The sequence below is a fragment of the Macaca fascicularis genome, chromosome 9 (assembly GCF_037993035.2).
Source record: "Macaca fascicularis isolate 582-1 chromosome 9, T2T-MFA8v1.1".
Classification (NCBI taxonomy): Eukaryota; Metazoa; Chordata; class Mammalia; order Primates; family Cercopithecidae; genus Macaca; species Macaca fascicularis.
In genome coordinates, this window is record NC_088383.1 from 20,708,677 (window position 1) to 20,731,783 (window position 23,107).

The following is a 23,107-nucleotide window of genomic DNA, read 5'->3' on the forward strand; positions in this document are numbered from 1 at the left end:
CAAAAACAAACCGGGGAGCCAGATCCCCTGAAAGCCCCGGTAGGAAATTCAATGGGCCTCCTGTTCCTTTAAACTCTCGCTTTCGCCCCCGCTGACACTTTACAAAGCCGCGGCGGCAATGGCGAGGACCACGCTGCGGCGCGCCACCCTCCGCCACCCTCCCGCGCGGGGCTGGGGTCCGAGGGGGCTTCGCGGAGTCGGTAACCCAACTGGCTCTCGTTTGCTTTCTCCACACCCAGCCACTGCCAGACCCAGCCTCCGGGAGGGAGCGAGCTATGGTTAACCCTTTCGTGCCCAGGGAGACCCCGCCAGGGTTGGGGCGGGGCGCGATCGCCCCCCGCAGTCGGGCGCGAAGGCGGCCCGGGCGCCAGGTGGGTGGGGGGAGCAGTTGGCGGAGCTGCCCAGGACGCGCGAGCAGGGTGCGGCGATGGCGCCCAGGCAGCGCGGAGGTACCGCCCCGCGCTCCCCCGCTAGCTCCCCGGACTCGTCCCCTCTCCTCGCGCTCGGGGGCAGCCGGCTGCTGGGGGCGCGCGGGGCTGGAGTGGCCCTCTCCCTCCCGTTCGCTAGGCTCCCCCGGCTTAATCTGTTGGCGGCGACTCCTCAGCCAGCCCCGAGGAAAGTGCAGTCATTGGACAGGTCGGTGCGGGCTGCCGGTTTCAGGGAGGAAGGTGGGAGAAGCCTGGAGGAGCGAAGGGGAGGGCGGAGGGAGGAGGGAGGAGGGTGCGGCGGCAGATCTGGCAAATTGCGAGCTGCCTTCCCTCCTCAAAGTGTGGAGCAGGAGCGCTGGGGAGCGTGGCGACGGCAGCGCCTCCTCCGCCACCAAACTCCTGGGGCTCCGCGGGGGCTTGGGGCCACCTCCTCCTGAGCCTGGAACCCTCTCCCGATAGGTTCTAGCCTGACTCCCTCCCACCCCACCCTTTTCCTTTCTTCTTCCTCTCTCTCTCTCTTTTTTTTTTTTTTTTTTAAAAAGAACACACATTTTTTTTTTTTCCTGGCTTCGGACCTCAGACTGCTGCAGCCCGAACCTTCCCAGGGCTCAGCTCTTTGGAGCTGCCCATTCCTCCCGCTGCGAGAACGGACGCGCGCCCTGCGTCGGGCGAAGAAAAGAAGCAAAACTTGTCGGGAGGGTTTCGCCATCAACCTCCTTCCCGCAAACCTAAAAACCTCCTGCCGGGGCCATCCCGAGACAGAGGAAAGTTCCTGCAGAGCCGACCAGCCCTAGTGGATCTGGAGCAGGCAGCAGCGGCGCTGGCTGTGGAATTAGATCTGTTTTGAACCCAGTGGAGCGCATCGCTGGGGCTCGGAAGTCACCGTCTGCGGGCACCGGGGTGGCGCTGTCCGAGTGGAACCGACAGTTTGCGAGCCCCGGCTGCAAGTGGCCTTTCCTCCCCGCAGTTGTTGTTCAGAGTCGGGTGAGGGCTGCGAGTGTGGCAAGTTGCAAAGAGAGCCCCAGAGGTCCGGAGAGGGCTGCGCTCCTGCTCGCGTTTGCTTCTTCCTCCTCTCGGTTCCCTACTGTGAAATCGCAGGGACATTTACAAAGGCCTCCGGGTCCCACCGAGACCGATCCGCAGCGCTTGGCCCGGTCGCGCCTCTTGCATCGGGAGCCCCCGAGCACCGGCGAAGGACTGGCGGGCTGGGTAGGGAGGTGGCGGCGGCGGCATGGCGAGGTTCCCGAGGGCCGACCTGGCCGCTGCAGGAGTTGTGTTACTTTGCCACTTCTTTACGGACCAGTTTCGGTTCGCCGATGGGAAACCCGGAGACCAAATCCTTGGTAAGTAAGATGCACTTTGGCTTTTTGATTTTGTGCACAGCTGAAGACCTTCCTGGATCTCTCGTTCCCCCCTACTCTCTCCCCATACATCACCTGTCTGCCCTTGGGAAACTTATTGCAGTTGCTTTTCGGGTAAACTTAGGATTCCCAAATGGGGAAAAGAGGGTTAAAAAGAGAAGGACGCCGGGGACTAGGGGTTTTCTTGAGGCTTTCGGGCTTACTTCACCTGGGCGGCAGGGGGTGGTACTGTCTCCCCTAAGTAGCCCCGGGAGGGCTCCAGTGTGAGAGCAAGCTGCTTCTGTGGATACATCTCCTAGGACCTGGCATCTCCAGGCTGTGTGCTCTACGGCTCCTCCTCCTTCCTCGCTGCTGGTTAAACTAAGCGAGTGTGTGATGTGGGGTGGGTGGGGGACTTGGTGAAAGCCAGGGATTGCCGGTCTCCCCTCTGCATGAGAAAATTCCCTGTGGCAGCAGCTTCCTTCCCCTGGCAATCCCCAGTAGCTCTGTCTAGTGAACCGGGCCAAGCGGGCCCTGGAAGTGGGGCGGGGTAGGTGCGGCCGGCGCAGAGGTGGGGAGCAGGTGGGAAAGGTGGGGGCGGGCGCGCCTCTGGATGCTTACCCCTGCTCCCATTGTCCTCCGCCTGCCAGCTTCACAGACAGGCCTGAACGCGCAGAGGGTTCCTCAGAGTGCCCTGATTTTGTCCCCGGGAGGACCCCCAACCTCCGCATCCTCTTAGTGGCTGTCCTGGCAGGTGCGCGTCCTGCGGGGAGCCGCGCCCCGCGGACGATCGCCGAGCGGAAGGCGCAGGGCTGCCTCCTGGGACCCTGCCCACCGCGAGCTGGGTGCCTACTCCTCCCCATTTCTGCCTTTCAGTGAAGAAAGTGAAGACACAGGCAGAAAGAGATCTTGGCAGAAATTGGTGAATTCGGGTGGACTTCGAGAGGAGGTGAAACGAGAAAAAAAGAAAAAACTTGGAGGGAAAATAAAAGAAAACGAAAACTTACTGCTTAGGATAATCAATTTGTTCTTTTCTGGGGTGTGTGTGTGTGTGTGTGTGTGTGTGTGTGTGTGTGTGTGTAATTTAAATGATTGCCCAGAAAGTATGCATGCGTCCTCAACAGTCAAACTTGAGAGTCACAGATGGAAGGCTGGGGGTACACCTGGGGATGCCAGGCAAGGTGAATCTTGAAGATCTTGAAGGAAACCCTTGAGTGAAATTTACCAAGCCGCGACTTAGAAGACAGTCACAACACTTCGCCTGTCCCTGGTGTAAACTGTTCTAGATAAAACACAGATACTGACTGTGCTCTTATTTATGGTTGGAGGGGTGTGTGTGTTGGGGTGTATGTGTAGGGAGGCAATAGGATGACAATACTTTTAAATCTGAGAATAAAATGCAGATTTCTTGGGTGTTGATTTGTCTTTGTCACATTTAATTGTTCTGCATTAATGGACATAGGTTGTTCTTGACTGTGTATGATTTATGACTGTAGACTATACCTTTTGTTTATTTCTCTGATATGTTTCACTGGTCGGAAAAAAATAACACTTTTAGCCTTCCAGGAAAGAACACATTTATTTAAAAATTGCAACAGCAATTTTCATGTACTGATTCATGGTATGAATAGATGCTTAATGAAAACAATTTATTCCACCACAAACGAGGCTAAAAGGATGTGTGTGCCAACTTGCATCCCAAGTTGTTTATTTAAAAACTTCTTTGGCACTAGGAATAAATACTGCATTTGCAGTAAAAATAAATAAATAAATGCCAGCAAATGTTTATCTTTTTATAAACCTTTTCCAGTAATGTTACTGAAAAAAGAATATATGTACACACACACACAGATACACACACACACACACATTTGCTATGCCAAGAAGTTCAGAAATTGAGGATGAAATTCATCCCGAAGTAAGATTGGCCATATAATTAAAAGCTCTTGCTGTGGGAAATATAAAATACTTAAAATGTTCAACATCAATGTACTGGTATTTTAAGCTAGTTGAATATTTCTGATGAGAAATATACTCTAGAAGCCCATATATTGATAGGATTGATTTTTAAAAGAATGGTTTTAAATTCCTTGGCAAATTTTCGAAGACTTTTATAAACTGAAGTAGCTTCTTTCCTGGACATCAATTTACATGTAGTTTTAAGAAGAAAATATTGTAATTAAATGGTTAGCTTACTGAACATATAAAAATGGCAAGGTGAAACAGAAAAAATACACAATTTTTTTTGTAAAATAGTCTATATAAAAGTTCGATATGGGGGGAAAAGTCCAACAGTCTTGAAATTTGGCACACAACAATCAGGATTTTTATTACAGACATTTTGGCACAGGAGAAATATCTGATTTCCTAACCGGGACATTTTATTATGCATTACTTTAGTAAATGCTGCAGTTGATTTTATTGCCACCAGAGGGCAGAGAAACTGCTAATTTCCTCTATTACCTTTTCTGTTTTAGAGGGAAGTAGTTTATCATATAATTTACACTTATTTTAGTTGTTCTTTCTCTGGTTAAAGATTTTTTCTGTTATTTCCTGCTTTTGTTGGAGTTAAACAATTTACTTTGAATTATTACTAATTTGTAGAGTTTGTTATGAGAGTGTTGCTGTTGAGACATAATCACTAAAGTTTGTTTGCATATAAACCTAGAGCAAAATAGTATAATAGAGGGGTTAATTCAAGTGAATATTTATTATAAAATGGACATCTGTCCATATTGTTGGACAAAGGACAGGTTGATTATTTTATCAATCAATGATTTGAGGCTACATGCAAAATTTTAAAAATATGAAATGTGAGTTTCTTTTTCCTTTAGAGAATAGATACAAGTTTTGAAGCTTGAGGTTAGGTAAGTTTGGACTGAGACATAATTGTGTAGAACATTTATGTCAAAGATAATGTTTTTGTTTGTTCATGAATGTCTGCATAGAGGTTTGGAATTATTATTATTATTATTTTGAGTAGGAGTCTCACTCTGTCACTCAGGCTGGAATGCAATGGCACAATCTCTGGCTCAATGCAACCTCTGCCTCCCGGGTTCAAGCAATTCTCTTGCCTCAGCCTCCTGAGTAGCTGGGATTACAGGCGCCCACCACCACGCCTGGCTGTTTTTGTATTTTTAGTAGAGACAGGGTTTCACCATATTGGCCAGGCTGGTCTCAAACTCCTGACCTCATGATCCACCTACCTAGGCCTCCCAAAGTGCTGGGATTACAGGCTTGATCCACCGCACCCAGCCTGGAATTATTATAATCAGGAGAATTTGCACATTTCAGTGTGATCTTCAGAAATAAACTCTTGTCAGGGAGAATGTATTTGAGTAAAACTTAATAATGAAAGATTAATTTTGCTCCAGACAGGTTTCCTTACTACAAGAATCAGATACTGTCATGCAGAGATGTAAAAAATATGTATCCTTATCAATTAGTTTTTGTCATTTTTTCCTAAAACTATCTCCTATTGCAGAAACATTATGTTTTTAAAGAGGAATGAGTTGATCAACAACCTTGATCACAGGATCTAAAGTCTTCAGCTGCAGACTGGGCGCCGTAGCTCACACCTGTAATCCCAGCACTTTGGGAGGTCGAGGTGGGCAGATCACCTGAGGTCAGGAGTTCGAGACCAGCCTGGCCAACATAGTGAAACCCCATCTCTACTAAAAATACAAAAATTAGCCGGGCGTGGTGGTGGACACCTGTAATCCCAGCTATACTTGGGAGGCTGAGGCAGGAGAATCGCTTGAACCCAGGAGGTGGAGGTAGCAGTGAGCCGAGATAGCGTCATTGCACTCCAGCCTGGGGGGGTGACAAAGGGAGACTCTGCCTCACAAAAATAAAAATAAGTAAATAAACAAACAAATAAAGTATTCAGTTACTTCCTCATCACATTAAATACATTCTCTTCTCCATGGTCTTCAAGGCCATTGCAGTGTGGCCTCAAGCACTTTCCCACCCTCTCCCCTGCCTGTTCTTGAATGCTCTCACCAGATGAGCTGCTGGAAGTTCCCTGAGTGTGTGCCATGCATTAACACTTCTGCCATTCCTCCTGCTCTTTCTTTTCTAAGTCCGTCTCCATCCATCCATTTTCCAATTTTTCCTACAGATTTATCTCAAGTGACACTCTCCACAAAAGGACGTGTTGTCTTAGAATTCTCAGTGCACTTTCTGCCTTTTTCAAAGGCGCTTGCTTGATACTGTAGGGTTTCCTTTTCTTTCCGTTTCTGCCTCTCTCTCATGTATTCCATTAGACCAGACCATACGTCCCTGAGGTCAGGGTCTGCTGTCATTTATTTCTGAATCTGCTGTGGCAACTACCAATAAATAGTTGCAATAAATGGTTATTGGACTTAAGTGAACTGAATAGAACTATAGTTCAAGCTGAATTATTAATTTGAATGCCACCTTGGGAGACTTTTAAAATAATTCCCATGCTGAGAGTTTGTCCATCAATAGGATAGAAATAAATTTAAAACTAACTTTAGAGAGTAATTGTTGAAACCAAAGCACAAGATCCAAAAGTCTGCTAAACTATCCTTCTACTATTAGGTGGGACTTTCAAAAATTCATTCGCCCATTCTTCTATCCTGCTGGTTTCTGAGTGAATGTTCACTCATGTTCTTAATCTCATATCTTTTTTCTTTTATACATTTCTTTAAAAAATTTCTTTGTTTTAATTTTTAATTTTTAATAATATGTATTTAAGCTGTGCAACATGATGCTTATTTTCAAATTCTATGTATAAGAGAAAATCAAATTGCATTTGTATTTCTGTGTCTGAATTATTTTACTTAGCACAATGTCCCCCAGCTTCATCCATGCTATCACAAATAGCAAAATATTTTTTAAGGCTAAATAATATTCCATTGTGCATATATATATATGCACTATCTATGCAATATATAGAATACATATGCACTATCTATGCAATCTATAATATATATGAAATATACAATATATATGCACTATATATGCAATTTATATGGAATATATATCCAGTTATTCATCAATGGACACTCAGGTTGTTTCCATATACTGGCTATTGTGAATAATGCTTCAGTTAACATAAGAGTGAAGATACGTCTTAAAAGGGGCTGATTTTCTTTAGATATATATCCAGAAGAGAGATTGCTGGCTCATATGGCGGGTTTATTTTTAATTTTTTGAAGCAACTTCATATTGTTCTACATTCCCACCAACAGTGTGTAAGGGTTCCCTTTTCTCCACGTTCTCACCCACACTTACCATCTATTGTCTTTTTATTTTTATTTTTTTATTATACTTTAAGTTCTAGGGTACATGTGCACAACGTGCAGGTTTGTTACATATGTATACATGTGCCATGTTGGTGTGCTGCACCCATCAACTCGTCAGCACCCATCAACTCGTCATTTACATCAGGTATAACTCCCATTGCCATCCCTCCCCCAACCCCCCTCCCCACAATAGGCCGTGGTGTGTGATGTTCCCCTTCCCATGTCCAAATGATCTCATTGTTCAGTTCCCACGTATGAGTGAGAGCATGCGGTGTACAGTAGCCATCTTAATATTAGTAGGTGTGACATGATACCTTATTGTGGTTTTGATTTGCATTTCCCTAATGATTAGTGATGTTGAGGACCTTGTCATATACCTGTTGGCCATTTTTTTTTGTCTTATTTGGAGAAATGTCAATTTTTAGGCCCTTTGCCCATTTTAAAATCAGTCATATGCCTTAAACCTTCTATTGATAGATAGGACTTTCAAAAAGTTTATTCCACTATTCTCCTATACGGCTAGTTTCTGGCTGCATATTTACTTATATTTTTAATTTAATATCTTAAAATACAGTATACATATATATGTACATATGGATACATATATGGTGGTTGTGATGTTTCATTTCACTGAAGCTGAAGACTACTAAATAATTTTGATTATTTTTGAGATTGCTTTTGAATTAAACTGTCTTTAGGCCTCATGCCACTAAACTATAATGAAGGAGGCTTTAGAAATATTGTCTTGGCTGGGCGTGGTGGCTCACGCCTGTGATTCCAACATCCCAACACTGTTTTGGGGGTCCGAGGTGGGTAGATCAGGAGGTCAGGAGATCAAGACCATCCTGGCCAACATGGTGAAACCCCATCTCTACTAAAAATAAAAAAATTTGCCAGGTGTGGTGGCACGCACCTGTAGTCCCAGCTACTGAGGAGGCTGAGGCAGGAGAATAGCTTGAACCCGGGAGGCGGAGGTTGACAATGTGCCACTGCACTCCAGCTGGGCAACAGAGCAAGACTCCATCTCAAAAAAAAAAAAAAATCATAAAACTTGTTTTGAGGTGGGTTCAGTGGCTCACACCTGTAATCCTAACACTTTGGGAGGCCAAGACAGGGAGATTGCTTGAGCCCGTGAGTTGGAGACCAGCCTGGGCAACATAGGGAGGAGACCTCATCTCTACAGTTGTTGTTTTTTTTTTTCAATTAGCTGGTCATGGTGGTGCACACCGGTAGTCCCAGCTACTTGGTAGGCTCAGGTGGGAGGATGGCTTGAACCCAGGAGGTCAGGGCTGCAATGAGCTGTGATTACACCACTGCCTTCCAGCCTGGCCAACAGAGTGTGACCGTATCTCAAAAAATAAAATAATAAAAAACTTGCTATGGTAGCTGTTACAGGGAGGTAGATGAGGATATTCTGCAATACATTGCACAGTGTCTGCTCCCCGAGATAGTATGCCATGAGAAAATGAGAGAGAAAGAGAAAGAGACAGGGACAGGGTGAGAGATCTTATGTTTCAATAACAGACATAGTTCTTTTGAACTTGTTTGTATCTTCTGGACATTATAAATAGGGGCTCGGAGTTTTACCATTTAAATTTTGGTTTCTTGAAATCTCAGTGCACAATTGGTGGTCCACCTCCAACCGGTATGTAAACTTTCTGGCCTACATTTTGTGTGCTAGCTTACCTCTGTCTTCATCTTACCTTTCTCACTTAAAATCTCATTTGGTATTTATTTGGGAAAAAAGCAAATAAGATTGAATCGCCATAATACATAAGGTTGTGTATCACTAAGTTGCTTTCTGCTTTCTCTGAATCTGATGAATTCCAGCCCTTTGACTTTATTCTGAGTACATTTTCCCAAAGCTTTAATTATGTCTGTAGAGTACTCCATTCTGAGAGGTCTTTCTTCACTGAGTTCACGCAGGATGTCTTCCCTCACTGCCTCCCACACAATGATTCTGTTAAGCTGAGGAAGTTACTACAGAATGACAGAGTAAGTAGTGATGCTTCTAGCAAGACAGTTTCTTCCACTATTTATTGTGTTATAAATTAACAGAATAATAACTGAAAAAAGATGAGACTATGAAATATTCCGCATGTGTTTATAACCAGACAGTGAACTCATTTCATATTTATTGTTTGGTTTTATTTTCCTCTTTTTAATTAAAAAGGTGGTAAGCTGTGGACTGATAGTATAGATTTGTATATTTAAATAGAATTAGAGGTCTTGTCAGTGGCCTGTTTGGAATTAGCCCGTTAAAGATTACAGATCTGAACATGGGGTCAGACACTAAGTGACCTTACTGGAAATGTAGACTTTTAATCTCTTCCTCCAGAGGCCATCAAACCAGATCTAAGCACTAGTACCTTTCCCCTACCCTTCAAATTAAAATACGCTGTTCTCATTCTTTCTGCTTGAGGCCTTATCATAGATAGCGGTCTGTGATTTTTGTCAAGAGAGGGTCACAGGCCAAGATGTAGACTGACTTCCTTTTTACTTGTCTGGAATCTTGTTACTCAGTTCCTCAATTATTTTTTACTCAATAATCGGACATTTTCCTTAGAATCCATGTCGCTCGAGGTCTCATCCTGTAGGTAAGGTGTGTAGCTCATTGAGGCTTTGAGAATATGGAGAGAATATTAAGAGTTTGCCCTATGGAAAAACTGAATAGGAATTCGAATATTTAAAAGTCAATTTTCTATATATTCCTTGGAGTGTTCAGTAATACGAAAAGTCTAAATAAAACTGATATATTCTCTTTGAGTATGGTGCTTCATAAGTACACTCTGGTTCATTTAGATTGGGATACTGTATTCTTGGGTCCAGCTGGAATATGGAACATTGGACATTCAATAATGTTTTTTGGGTAGTAGTTTTATGCTTCTGTGTGTATCCACTTGCAGTAGTAACTCCTACCGTTTTCTCTCTGAAACCATAATATGAACATCCAATAACATATTTATTTCCCTAAAGCCTAAAAGGGAAGTAAGATAGGCAGAATTTATCATTTAGAGCATGAAATGCACCAATAATGATGAGTTTTAAGATGGGAAAGTATTTAAGGTACATTTCAGGTACTGTTCATGCTGAATCTATTATATTTATTTGCTTAATTCTTTCTGACATACAAACAAGCTGTAGCTACCACTGACCTAATGAACCTAGTTATTTATATGCTGTCTGTTTGTTCATTTGTCTGGTCAAAAGGGCCCACTCACCTTCCTGTGGGCAGAGCTGGCGGGACCAAGTCTGGTATTACAGCCGACTTCTCCTTTTGGCTTTCTCTTCTCCTTCTCCTTTTGCTATCTTTTCCCTTGAATTCATTGAGAAATGTCTATATACAAATTACATAAATACCATCTACCTTGCAAAATATTCCAATGAAAAGTGTATGTGAGATAATTTTGGGCATACTGAATCATGTTCTTAGTGGGTATGGGTTCCTGTGACTTCAAGGAATCCTGTCCTGAACTTTTAATTTTAAAATATTTAACCTCCTAATTATTTTGCCCGTCCACGGTTTTATGTTAAAGATTGCCCAAAATGTACTGCCTGTCCATAATTCTTTCAAGAATTATTGCTTCTGATATTAGCCATTTTAATTCTATTTATTATTTATATAGGTCCTGGGAATAGACACCTTTGAATTTTTTGTTGTTCTTGTCATTTAGCCATTTAATTTGCTAATTCCAAGAAACAAAAATTGAACTAAGAGCCATACCACTGTGTCTTTGCACTTTTTTTTCCTTGGTGCTTGTTTGGAGCAGAAACAAGAGGGTCATTTTAGATTATTTTGTCATACAACAAAAATTTGAAGAATATTTTAATACTTTGAAAACTGTGGATGCCCTGTGAGAATCAAGTTGACTTGTGAGGTTAAAACAAATTTTATTTCACATTTTAGTCTGAGAGCATTCTTGCTATATTACAAAGATGTTGCTCAGTGCTTTATCTTCTTATGCTGCTTTTGTTACACTAGCATAGGATATTATATGTCTTGTATAATGTATAGTTGTACCTAATTTGATTTGTAACCTGACTTTAAAAGTTTTATGTAGCTTTAAAACATGTTTAATTTTTTGTTCAAAATGAATGAATTTTATGAAAACCTTTTGTTTTACGTGAAGTGTGAGTAAATATAGCTCCTATATCGGAATCTTGTGGTCACATTTGTTAATATGGAAAGACTTGCAAAATGCTGATGGTTATGTTGTGAAACAATTTTGGTGGAGACTGAGTTGTGTAATAAATCACATCACTTGCTGTTTTGTTTTTAGCAACTGCGTCTACTTGGGTTGGACTTAATTGTAATCTGCTCATCCACAACTGATTTATTCAATTTTCCATCCATGGATAATTAGTGCTCTTTTGAACGTGGGGGTAGGAGCATCCTTGCAAATGTATTTTCCTGTTTACATGCAGGAGATGCTTGGCTTATATTTAGAGCTAGACTTTCTGGGTTATTGGGTTTGTGAAAGGTCTACTCCAAAAAGATAAATCCTGAAATAAGCCCTGCTGAGATAATCTACTTTGACGATAAAGAGGGTGGGGGAACCCATAATTATCCCTATACTGATACACAGTCTTAATTACTATAGCTTTATAATAAGTCTTTATATCTGATGGGACAAACCCGTCCTTCTTGTTCTTGCTCTTCAGAAGCTGGCTCTTTCAGGAGGTTCTTTCCTTTTCCAGAGCCATTTTAGAATAAACATTTCAGATTTTGCTACAAACTTTTGGGCTTTTGATTGCAATCTTATTAAATCTCTGGGTCACTTTGTAAATAATTCAATTTCTAAACAACTGGGAGACTACGTAATTTCTTTTCTACAACATCTAATGGCCAGAACAAGTACCACAGGGTTTCATAACAACTTTTTTCTTTTTTTTAGACAGATTCTCACTCTGTTGCCCAGGCTGGAATGCAGTGGCACGATCTTGGCTCACTGCAACCTCCACCTCTCAGGTTCAAGTGATTTTCCTGCCTCAGCCTCCCAAATAGCTGCAACTACAGGCGCACCACCACACCCGGCTAATTTATGTATTTTTAGTAGAAATGGGGTTTCACCATGTTGGCCATGCTGGTCTCCAACTCCTGACCTCAAGTGATCCACCCATTTTGGCCTACCAAAGTGCTGGGATTACAGACATGAGTCACTGCGCCCAGCCATCATAACAAATTGTTAATAGTGACTATTTGACAGTGACCATTTTTAGTTGAAATGAAATGTCCAGATGGAGAGCTGGAGAGGTTTTCTTATCACATCATCAAACTAACCATACATCTAATTGTTTCCTAGGAAACAAATGGGGAATGATAGTTTAATTAAAATGGACAACTCAGCTAAGGGAAGGAAATGTTAACACCTGGCTTCTTAGGAACTATCACAATGGAAAGAGTGAGCTCAAGGCAAGTAACACATAGACATGATGATATTTTTGCAAAGTGCCTCTTAGCATCCTACCTCTGGACCAACAATGCTCCAACAAAGACTTTGTCTTAAATTTGCTGCATCTTAAGAAACAGCTTTGGAAAGAACGGTAAAATCTCCAAGCTTTAGGATCCTCCTTAACATTTGCTCACTAGCTGATTCATTTCGATCCCATTGGAGATTTACTTTGAAAGAGAATACAGTTTGCAAGTTGCTACCACTCTATAGATAATAGAATTTGTTATTTGATTTAGACTCCAGGCATTTGCAAATGAAAGGGGTACAATTTTCTTGTTTGATTTGAAAATGTCAACTCCTCCTCCAGTTCCGCACAGTCCCTGACTGGCTATGGGCTCTGAACTCAGGCTTGGTGATCTGAGTATTTTTTTAATCAGGAGTATGTGGAAAAGCCAGGCGGCTTGTTTTATTTCTTGGTTGTTTAGCCTTCTTTATCTTTTTAACATCTGTTGTTCATTTCAGATATTTTTAAAAACAAGCAAGATTTAAAGTCATCCTGCACATGACAGTCTCATTGTCTGGACGTTGCAAAACAGTTCCATGCAGGAAGCCAGATTGGTGCAGTCTCAGTTTTGTCAAGCTGTTTTTAGAAGAGATGTTTGAAAATAGGCATGGCCAATAAGAAGCTGATTTTTTTTATGCCAAGTACTTTTGTTTGACTTCAGATGGCTTTTCTCCAGCCCCCAGTTCTGTTGTCCTGTCTTCAACAGGCCTGGCCTTTCTAGCCTGGCTTACTGCATAGGCTTCCCACCTTGCCTCCAGAATTGCCCTGCTGGAACCCGTTCTTCATTCCACAGCCAGAAGGATCTTTCTACAATGCAAATCTGGCTATGTACTTCCTCTGTTGGAAACACTCCTGTGCCTTTCTGTTGCTCTCATGCTGAAGGTATCTGGTCCTGTTTGACCTCTTCAGGTTCAAGTTCAGCACTTTCTGCCCTTCCCCAGGATCCCCGTACGTTGTCTCTGTTCTGAAATTCTGCACGTGCCTTTGCCTCTTTTTGGAGCACATCTTCCTCCTTTTTTTTTTTTTTTTTTTTGGCTTTTTGTCCTTCAGGTCTCCACTTAGCCTTGATGTCTTCATCGTTTCACTGATTATCAGTAGTAATTACTTGTGCCTGCATTTGACTATAACCCGCCTTCTGTGACTGATTCCCCAATGCTGCCTAGCTCCAAGCATAGGAAGCTGTCTGAAAATTTGCTGTAGGATACTTGTTAGTGTTCCACTTTTATAAATGATGCTGTGTTGGTTCAGGTTTATCCCTCATGCAAAGAGTTTTGTTGATACTTTCTTACCACATGTTTCTTTGGGCAAAATGTCTAAGTCATAATTTCTGTAATGTGATGTCCTGGGTTAAACTATCAATGACAGGCCAGACACGGGGGCTCATGCCTATAATCTCAGCACTTTGGGAGGCCTCTACTAAAAATACAAAATATTAGCCAGGCGTGGTGGCGGACACCTGTAGTCCCAGCTACTCAGAGGCTGAGGCACAAGAATCACTGGAACCCAAGAGGCGGAGGTTGCAGTGAGCCAAGATCATGCCACTGCACTCCAGCCTGGGCAACAGAGGGAGACTCCATCTCAAAAGTAAAAAATAAAAAAAAAAAAAAGACAAAATGTACAGAGAAGGTAGAGATGGAGTGACTGCAAAGTAAGAGAATTTGTCATATATATTTGTGAAGAACTTAGAACTCATTTACAAAGGATGTTTTACAAATGATCCAGTCATATACTAAGCTAGCAAGAACAAAGAAAGGGATAGTTTAACCGGTGTTATCAAGAGCAGTTTTAAATTTCTGAGCTTTGTAAATCTGAATAACATTTCAAAGACTGTGAAAGGACAAGAATTTAATCCTAATAATTTATAATGCACAACTTGAATTGTCTGATAAAATATTAAAACTGGTTAATTTGCTTCTCTGGGGAGAATTCTGTAGTTAAAAATGATATATGGATAAACAATGAATGAAATAGAAATTAGAGATAGAGCCATGAAATTTACATAATTAGCTTTCCACCTATCTCAAGGCGAAAGAGTCCAACTGGGAAATTCCCCCTGGGAAATAGATATTTAAGAGATTTTTCAGATACAGACCATTGGGCAGCCTTTTAAATATTTTTCAACAAAAGAATCAATACAATCTCTTGGTACCACACTCAGTGACTTGAGTTAACTCTTTTCACGGTTTTAATTGTGATCCACTTGCTCACGTTTTAATCCATTCAGGTCAGCTTCTTCCATGTAATCAACGATTTGTTTCTCTTGCATTCAGGGCACATTATTTTTTCTTACCTTGGCTTTTATTGTTTTTATTGAAACATTCTCCAGAGTTCTTTCTCTCTTCCATACTCATGGTACGGTCTGAACATCTGATATTTTTATCTCCTCAGTATCTCTTTCCCCTATCCTGTGGTAACAGCACCCTCCCATTATTTAGGAATGTCCTCTCCCCACTCTATGTTATTCTCCTGGTTTCTTTTAATAGTGGCATATTTCCCATGACCAGCTTGTGTCTTAAAAGTGGCCATGCAGAGTGTACCTTCACATTTGAACCTCAGGCTAATTGGTCTTTCTTTAACTATGCTTCGGAAAAGAGAAGATTTTTTGTTGTTGTTGTTGTTTGTTTGTTTGTTTTGTTCCTGGGAGTTGCTGCATTGGGAAGATAAAAGTCTAGAGCCATCCATAGGCCATCTTGGACTGCCTAATCGGATAAAGCAGGAAATTCTGATTTTGAATTGGGATTTGTTACTTACCACTGAAAGAGTCTTGAGAGATCCATCAAAGTGTTCAATTATATTGCTATTTGTATTAGTATTCAATTGAGGACTATTCTTCCCACTAAATTGTAAGCTGTATGAGGGTAGGAACCAAGGTTTGTTTCCTTTTTTTTTTTTTTTTTTGCTTGTTTGTTTTCTTGGCACTTTTCATAGTGCACCTTTTCATAGAATGCAATTAATAAATACTTAATGATTTTTTCTGCATAATTTCATTTGGTAGGGCCTATTATCAATGACCATTAAAACGATTCAAATCTCAGATGTCAAGTGACATTCACCAGATAAGTCATAATTTGTGACTGTGATAGATTCTTTCTTCTCTGTTGGTTTTCTTGGGTAAATTTTGTCCCATTCTGATATTACATATTCAATTCTTGTACCTGGGTCTTATTTTTCTCATCTTTCTTGGTGTTTCACTTACCGTCTTCCTTTATTTGGTCGGCAATTCCTGTCGTCATTTTATTTTTCCTGTGGGAATAGATAAACTTTCCAGGCACTGGAAAACCATGAAAGAGAAGGCTTTAACTCATTTTTTTTTTAACTTTTATTTTAGGCTCAGGGGTACTTGTACAGGTTTGTTATATAGATAAACTTGTGCCACAGGGGTTTGTTGTCACCCAGGTAGTAAGTTTAGTGTTCCTCCCCTTCCTCCCACTCTCCACCCTCAAGTAGACCCCAGTGTCTGTTGTTCCCCTCTTTGTGCCCATATGTTCTCATCATTTAGCTCCCACTTATAAGTGAGAGCATGTGATATTTGGTTTTTTGTTCGTGCATTAGTCTGCTAAGGATAATGTCCTCCATCCACTTTCCTGCAAAGGATATGATCTCATTCTTTTTTGTGGCTGCATAATATTTCATTGTGTATAGGTACCACATTTTCTTTATCCAATCCACCATTGATGGACATTTAGGTTGATTCCACATCTTTGCTATTGTAAATAGTGCTGTAATGGACGTTTGCATGCATGTGTCTTTATGGTAGAATGATTTACATTATTGACCCAGCAATCCCATCACTGGGTATACACCCAGAGCTTTAAGTCTTTCGTGGATGACATATCATAGCTTTTGTTAGTCCAATAATCTGTACCCAAAAAGAAGAGGCAAAAATCCCATCAAACAGACCATCAGTGCTCCATAACCAATGCTTATTCATTTTGTTTAATACTTTTTTTAATTGGGATTCTCCAGAACTTTAAAAATTTAAAAATAAAACAAAAATAGTCTAACTACGCTCCAGACATAGCACCTACCACATAGTAGGCTCTTAATTTAAAAATTGTTGACTGACTTATTGAATAGCCTGCAAAGGTCTGTCTTGCGTCTAATAAATGCATTGACTCATTTCTCTTTCCATTCATTTATTCAATAACTAATCAGTAATTAAAAAGAAACACGGAGGAATGCATCAATACACTTATTAGAAATAAAATAGGCTGTTGTAGGTTAATTGGAAACCTAGCCACTCTATCTCATATTCTTTATACGTAAGTTGGAGACTGCCATATGTTACACATGTATGTGTGATGTGTACTTAAAATATATGGCATTTCATCATATAATTTGAAATATCTCTGTGAAGTTCAATTTGCCTAATTTTTATATTAGTTAACCTTTTCCTCCACCGGGGTAACTTCAGTTGGAAGATGTTTCTACTGTCAATTGAATTTTGTAATTCACTGTGTGAGATAGAAAAAGACATGGTTTCTATACATAAGGTGTGTGATTTACAAGAGACTATATGCATGTATATAATGTGGATATAGTGCAAGGGACAAACCCATACTTGTGGTTGCACAAGAGAGCTGGGGAAGAGTCCCGCGGGGGTGTGCGTTGTGGGAAAGTTCTCCAGGGAAGACAACATTTGATTGTCTTGTGGTTGCTAAAAGGATGCTTTTGATGCCAGATGGGCTTGAGTCCAAATCTTGGCTCTAAAATTTCCTTGCTGCCATTTTGACCTTGGGCAAAAATATTAACCCCCGAACCTCCATTTCTTCATCTATAACACAGCAGTAAAATTACTCATCTCTCTAGTCATACTAACGGTTGTGAAAAATGTCTGTTCTCTGAAGGTTTGGTGGGTTTCAATAGAAGAAAATAAGGGCATTGGAAGTGGGAAGTTAAGGATGTCAGAGGCAAAAACAAAAATGGGCAGGGCAAGGCATGGGGTTTTCTCTGAAAACTTTACTTAATCTTTTTAAATATTAGTTATCGATGTATCTATATTTCAAAGTGCCAGACATAAAGCCATATCACCTTCAGTCTAGTAATAGTCATGTACGGTGCTACTGTTGCAGGTCTGGGAAAAATTCAGGCCAATGTGAGCCTTTGATGGCCACTGGAACAGTAAATTGCAGCAGCAACATCTAACTAGGAGTGCTGACTGCACCTCCAGCAGGCTCAGACTTGCATGGCTGCCTGCGGGAATGCAAAGCGTTTCTCTTATTCACAACCCTCCCCCTCACTCATTGATAGCCTAGGGCCAGATCTGGATGTGGAGAACATTATTCCAGTAAAACATGCATTAAAAGAACACTCAAGGAGTTTATTTTTTAACAAACTCATGTTGTGTAAAATGAGATGAGGATCTCAGAAACAGTTTTCTTTTCTTGGCATGGGCTGAGGACACGAAATGAAATTCTGCTGCGTCATCTACTTTGAAGCAAGAAAATAATACTTTGACCTTATGAATGTATTTGATTCTAGGGATAAATAAACCACCTTAGGAGATTACACAATTCCCTTGGATGACAAGTTAACTTTTTTTGGATAATGATGCTCTGTGTATAAAGGGATCCAAAATGCTACCTGTGCATTAGTGAATTAATCAAAAAGGTAAGCAAATCTGTGTGTAAGAACAAGACAGCTGTCCTAAGATTGAGTCAATGAGTAGAAGATAAGAAACGTCAAAATAAAAAATAAATACAAATCTTTAAAAACCTGCAGAGTTCAGAGTTTCCTGGGCATTTCATATTTCACTTTTTTGTTTTATTTTCTCCAGAACTGTACGGAGGCCTTTAGTGTTTTAGTTGAGGCCAGCCCTAAACATATGGACAATAGAAGTGGACGTCTTCATGGTGTTATTTGAGAGCAATGGAACCAGTCCTTGTTCCTGCATGAACTTGCAGGTTGTCAGTAACTTACAGAGTCATTTATTTGGGTTTAGGTAATATGTCTTGGAAAATGTGAAATATTGCAAGGAGGAGGAATGGTCATCCATATCCTCTGCATTTGAAACCTAAAACAGGTGTGCTAAAAAGACAGGTATAGTGTCCAGGTTTCAATGGACTGGGAAAGGAAGCCTTTGGCAAGGCCCCTGATTAGATCAAGAACAGCACAAAATCACTGAGAGAAAGAGAGAGGCAGAGAGAGAGAGAGAGAGAGTGTGTGTGTGTGTCTGTCTGTCTGTCTGTGTGTGTCTGTGAAGAGGCAAGGGATAACAAAGGCAGAGGGACAGATGTATCAAAAAGGGGCTGAGAGAAAACTGCTCAAGAAAGAGGTTAGGTGGTTCTCAGGACCGAATCAATATCCCATTTGCTACACTATCTGTGTACCATCTATGCCGCCATTTCAATACACATCTGGCAATAGATTGTTAATATTACCAGACATTAGTAGAACTTTTCAAGCTTTCCAAATTATGTAATTGGATTAGCCTATAAACTAAACAAAATTGGCTCAATATATAGTTGTTTTGAAAGGACTGAGATAACTGAATTAAAGTGACATTACTATGCTGTTAGGTTGGGGTTGATGGTGAGGTTTAGCTCTGCGAATAATTATTTATTCACTCTACAAACATTTGCTAGATGTATCCTATCCTCCTAGCTTTGTGATGTGAAGGGATACAAAATACAGCCCTTGCCAGGTAGAGGTTACCATGAAGTATTGAAAATAGGAAAGTAAAAAGGACAATTGAAGGAAAATGTGGTGTGTGTGTGTGAGAGAGAGAGAGAGAGAGTGGGTGCATTCACTATGGCATTGAGAAACGGGAGCATAGGTCTTAGCCTGGAGAGTCAGGGAAGGCTTCCTAGGGAGGTATGTCTGGGTCTGCATTTGAAGTGTGAGTGACAGGAGGGCAGAGTTGCTGGAAGGGCATCCTGAACAGAGAGAACACTCCTGGGGCAGAGAACTGTGAAATCTTCAGGGAACTGCCCTTGCCTGTTGGGCAAGAGCAGGCGCAAGATTAGGAAGGGCCTTGCACACCCAGCTGGGTGTTGAATTCTCCCATGAAGTGGACAGCTGGCCTAAAGTGCTGACATTTCAGATGTAAGCAACCGCACCCAGACCGATTTTTTATCAGCTGAGTGACAAACTCAGATGGACTCTTAGAAGGGTCTCTCTAGCAGTGGTGTGGAGAGCAGCTAGGAAGGGCAGGCCTGGAAACAGACCCAATTCAACACTGCTGGATCAATAAAGATGGAATGTGATGCAGGCTTCAGATCAGAGGACAGCTAAGATAATTCTCGTGTTTTCCAGGTGCTTTATGGAATAGAAAAATGAGCTCAACCTTAGACTTGGCGAGTACTGAGGTGCTCATGGGACGTACCAGTGGCGACAGCAACTCTCCCAGGACTGGGGCTCAGCAGGGAGGGCTCAGATGAGTTCAGGATGTCAAATCATTGAGGTGTACCTGGTGGTGGTGGAAATCAGCCAGTGAGCAGGAATAATCAGAGAAGAGCAGAGGGTCAAGGTCAGAGTCTTAGAGAGCTGGTCTGGGAAGGGGAAACTGAGGAATGGGCCCCCAGGCGGGAGATACAGGAGGAGCAACGTAGAGTGAGAGGCAGATTAGGAAAAGCATCACTAGGGCAGGTCAGGGAATTCAGTAAGAGTGGTTTTGGTGGAGGAATGGTGGCTAGCTGGTGGCAGATTGTGGTAGGATAGTGATGAAGATCAGAGAAGGATGCAGTAATGTGGATGACATACCACCCTTTTAAAAAGCATGGCTGGGATCTGGGTGTGCTGGCTCACAGCCGCAATTTCAGCACTTTGGGAGGCTAAGATGGAGGATCGCTTGAGCCCAGCAGTTTGAGACCAGTTTGGGCAACAAAGTGAGACACCATCTCTCCAAAAATAAAAATAAAAATATTAGCTGGTCCACTGCACTCCAGCCTGGGCAACCGAATGAGATCCTGTCTCAAAAGAAAGTAAAAAAAAAAGTATGGTTGGGAAGTAAATGACAGAGAGGGAGTGGCCAGAGGGGAACGTAAGGGAAGAGGGTTTTTTTTTTTTTTTGCTGGCAAAGGAGATTTGAGCTCATTTATAGGCATGGGGGAAAACAATCAGTAGATGCATAAGTGAGTTGAGAATCTATATGACCAATATAGGAAACCATGTTAGGATCATTGTCTCAACAAAAATGATCACAGCCCTCCAAAAATGCAACTTGACTTTAAGAAGGCTTTCTTTTATCACATGCAAGAATATTGCTGTGACATCTAATAAAAATTTAATTAAGGCTTAAATGATATCACATTTTATGTAACCTGAAGTCCTTAAATCCATGAAATCACTCAAATAGAATCAAGTCTGTTGGAAAGAGAATCTCATCTTAAGAAGTGACAGCAGGAGAAATGAATAAGTTCCATTTTATTTTATCAGTGAGGTCTGGGGCTACGAAATGGTTCTAACAGCACAAAGAAATAATAGCTGCTTTCGAGAACAGGGTATGTAAAATAATTTGTTTAGTTTCAGCCACTTTTGAAAGCCAATTGTACACCCTGAAAGAAAGGCAATCCTGACTCCATTGTTCTTTCGCCAATAAGTAGATCGGGAATTACAATAATAAATAGAAGAAAGAATGTTGTTTTTCCTTGCTGTAATTAATTTTAAGGTTCTTGCGAAGATGAATTTTTGTGGTGAATAAAATAGTCCCTTGCACATATTAGGTACTGAGTAAGCATTTGTGAAATATGGATTTTCTAGCCTTTATTTGTGTTTAAGGAATCAAGGAATAAAGCTCAAAATTGACTTTCAAGAAATTTTTGGAACTCTCTTCTCCCTAAGAAACTGTAAAGTCTTATAAAAGAGGCATTATTTATTTTCTCCAACTATTTCCTGCTAGGTGAATTAAAGGTTTTTTTTTTTTTTTTTTTTTAAATCAATAGTTGTTTTATAAGATTGTTTGAGGACTAAAAGGGCTGATTGTAATCACCTGTAACATGCTACCCAGCAAGACATTCCTGACCAGGTTGAAGTTAAGAAAAAAAATGAAGAAGTGAAATATCAAGCTTATGCAAGTTTGAAATTACAAACAAGAACAAAAGTTAAAACCCATAAGCCCTTCTTATCGTAGGTTATCTTTCAGGATAGATTATATGGTTGTTTCTCTTAGTAATTGCAACATTGCTCTGTGTTCTCAGTGAGAGAGAGAGAGAGAGAGAGAGAGAGAGAGTGTGTGTGTGTGTGTGTGTGTGTGTGTGTGTGTGTGTGTGTGTGTGTGTGTGTGTGTGTGTTGGTGGGCAAGCAGGGACAAATAAAGGAGTTGGAAAGAAAGTAAAGATGATAAATGGGTGGCTTAGGTCAGGTTCTGATAATTTTACAATATTTATGGATGAACGCTAAGGTGGTTACATACTTTGTGCTTGCTTAAATGTTCCGACCTAGTTTAACTTTGTAATGCATTGCAAACACAAAAACACCAAAATGCAAAATTAATGGATTTTGCAATTTGTTTTGTAAGACATGCAGAAATGCTAATGTAGAATATAAATGTGCATGGGTCTGCAGTGATCGTTCAGCTTGTAACTGAAATTGTTAGGTCATTTATCATTGTTTGTCTATGTAAATTGCTTTGTCACATGCTTCCACATAAATCAGCAATGGAGGCCTGTCCCTTTTGTTTTGGTTTAGTTTATTTCTTATTCACGTAAGACTGTTAACCTGACAAGATGTTAGCAAAAAGTGACTAACATAAAACCATTTCCTCTGTCTATTACTTGCATTTTGGTGAAACAAGAAGGAAAAAATACTTACAATTCAATACATTTATATATTTATTGATTTATTTATCTTTGAGACAGGGTCTCGTTCTATTGCCCAGGCTGGAGTGCAGTGGTACGATCAGGACTCACTGCAGCCTGGAATTCCTGGGGCTCAAGCCGTCTTTCCACCCCAGACTCCCCATAGTTTTAAATTTTTTTGTAAAGACAGGGTCTTGCTATGTTGCCCAGGCTGGTCTCAAACTTTTGGGCTCTAGCAGTCCTCCCACCTAGGCCTCCCAAAGTCCTGGGATTACAGGTGTGAACCACCATGCCCGGCTAATAGATAACTTTAAAAAATTTAAACTTCCAGTTTCCAAATACTCACTTGTATTGCTAGAATAGATTATGGAAATATTTATTTGCATATAAAAGACTGGAAACAACTCAAGCTTTTAATATTTTCTATGCTATTTGTTAACTTTACTCTGTGGTTTTCTAGCCCATGATAATAAATACAACATCGGCAATCTGCAATCAGAGGAATTTAAGTCCTAGTAAAACAGACAAGTCACTTTGCTATAGTCTCCTTAAATTTATGGAGGTGTTGAAATGCTTTTGAAAAGTGTGAGCTCAGATGAACTTAAGTCAATTATTCAATCTTATAGAACAAAGATAGACATATTTGTCTGCTATAAAAGCCTATTTTGGAAATTGAGTGTGACAGTGTACACAACTGCAGCCTGTTCAAACAGTTCCATCTGAATTATGCTTAATTGAATTTATTTTCATGGTTATTTCATAATTGGGAATAAGGATAAATAAGTGTGATATAATTGCCGATTTTAACAATGTGCTGGTTGATTAGAAAAGTGGTGACACATGCAAACTGGATTGTGGCACTCACCAGTGAATTC

General features: G+C 41.1%; 1 protein-coding gene and 1 long non-coding RNA gene across 4 annotated transcripts in view; both read left to right on the plus strand.

Moving 5' to 3' along the window:
* The first annotated feature begins 416 nt into the window (after window positions 1-416).
* Window positions 417-23,107, plus strand: part of PLXDC2 (plexin domain containing 2) — a 467,700-nt gene continuing 445,009 nt past the window's right edge. For 2 of the 3 annotated variants that reach the window (XM_074001155.1, XM_074001156.1), the window contains exons 1-2: window positions 417-636; window positions 1,009-1,771. In XM_074001155.1, the coding sequence (XP_073857256.1) occupies window positions 1,660-1,771 (112 nt within the window). In that variant the 5' untranslated portion in view covers window positions 417-636; window positions 1,009-1,659. Of the gene's footprint in view, window positions 637-764; window positions 1,772-23,107 lie in introns of those variants that run through there. The other variant, XR_010577861.2, reaches the window with a different exon arrangement.
* On the plus strand, window positions 2,219-2,770 carry LOC135965030 (uncharacterized). Its single transcript, XR_010577863.2, has 2 exons — window positions 2,219-2,318; window positions 2,645-2,770. It is a non-coding gene; the product is annotated as an uncharacterized lncRNA (long non-coding RNA).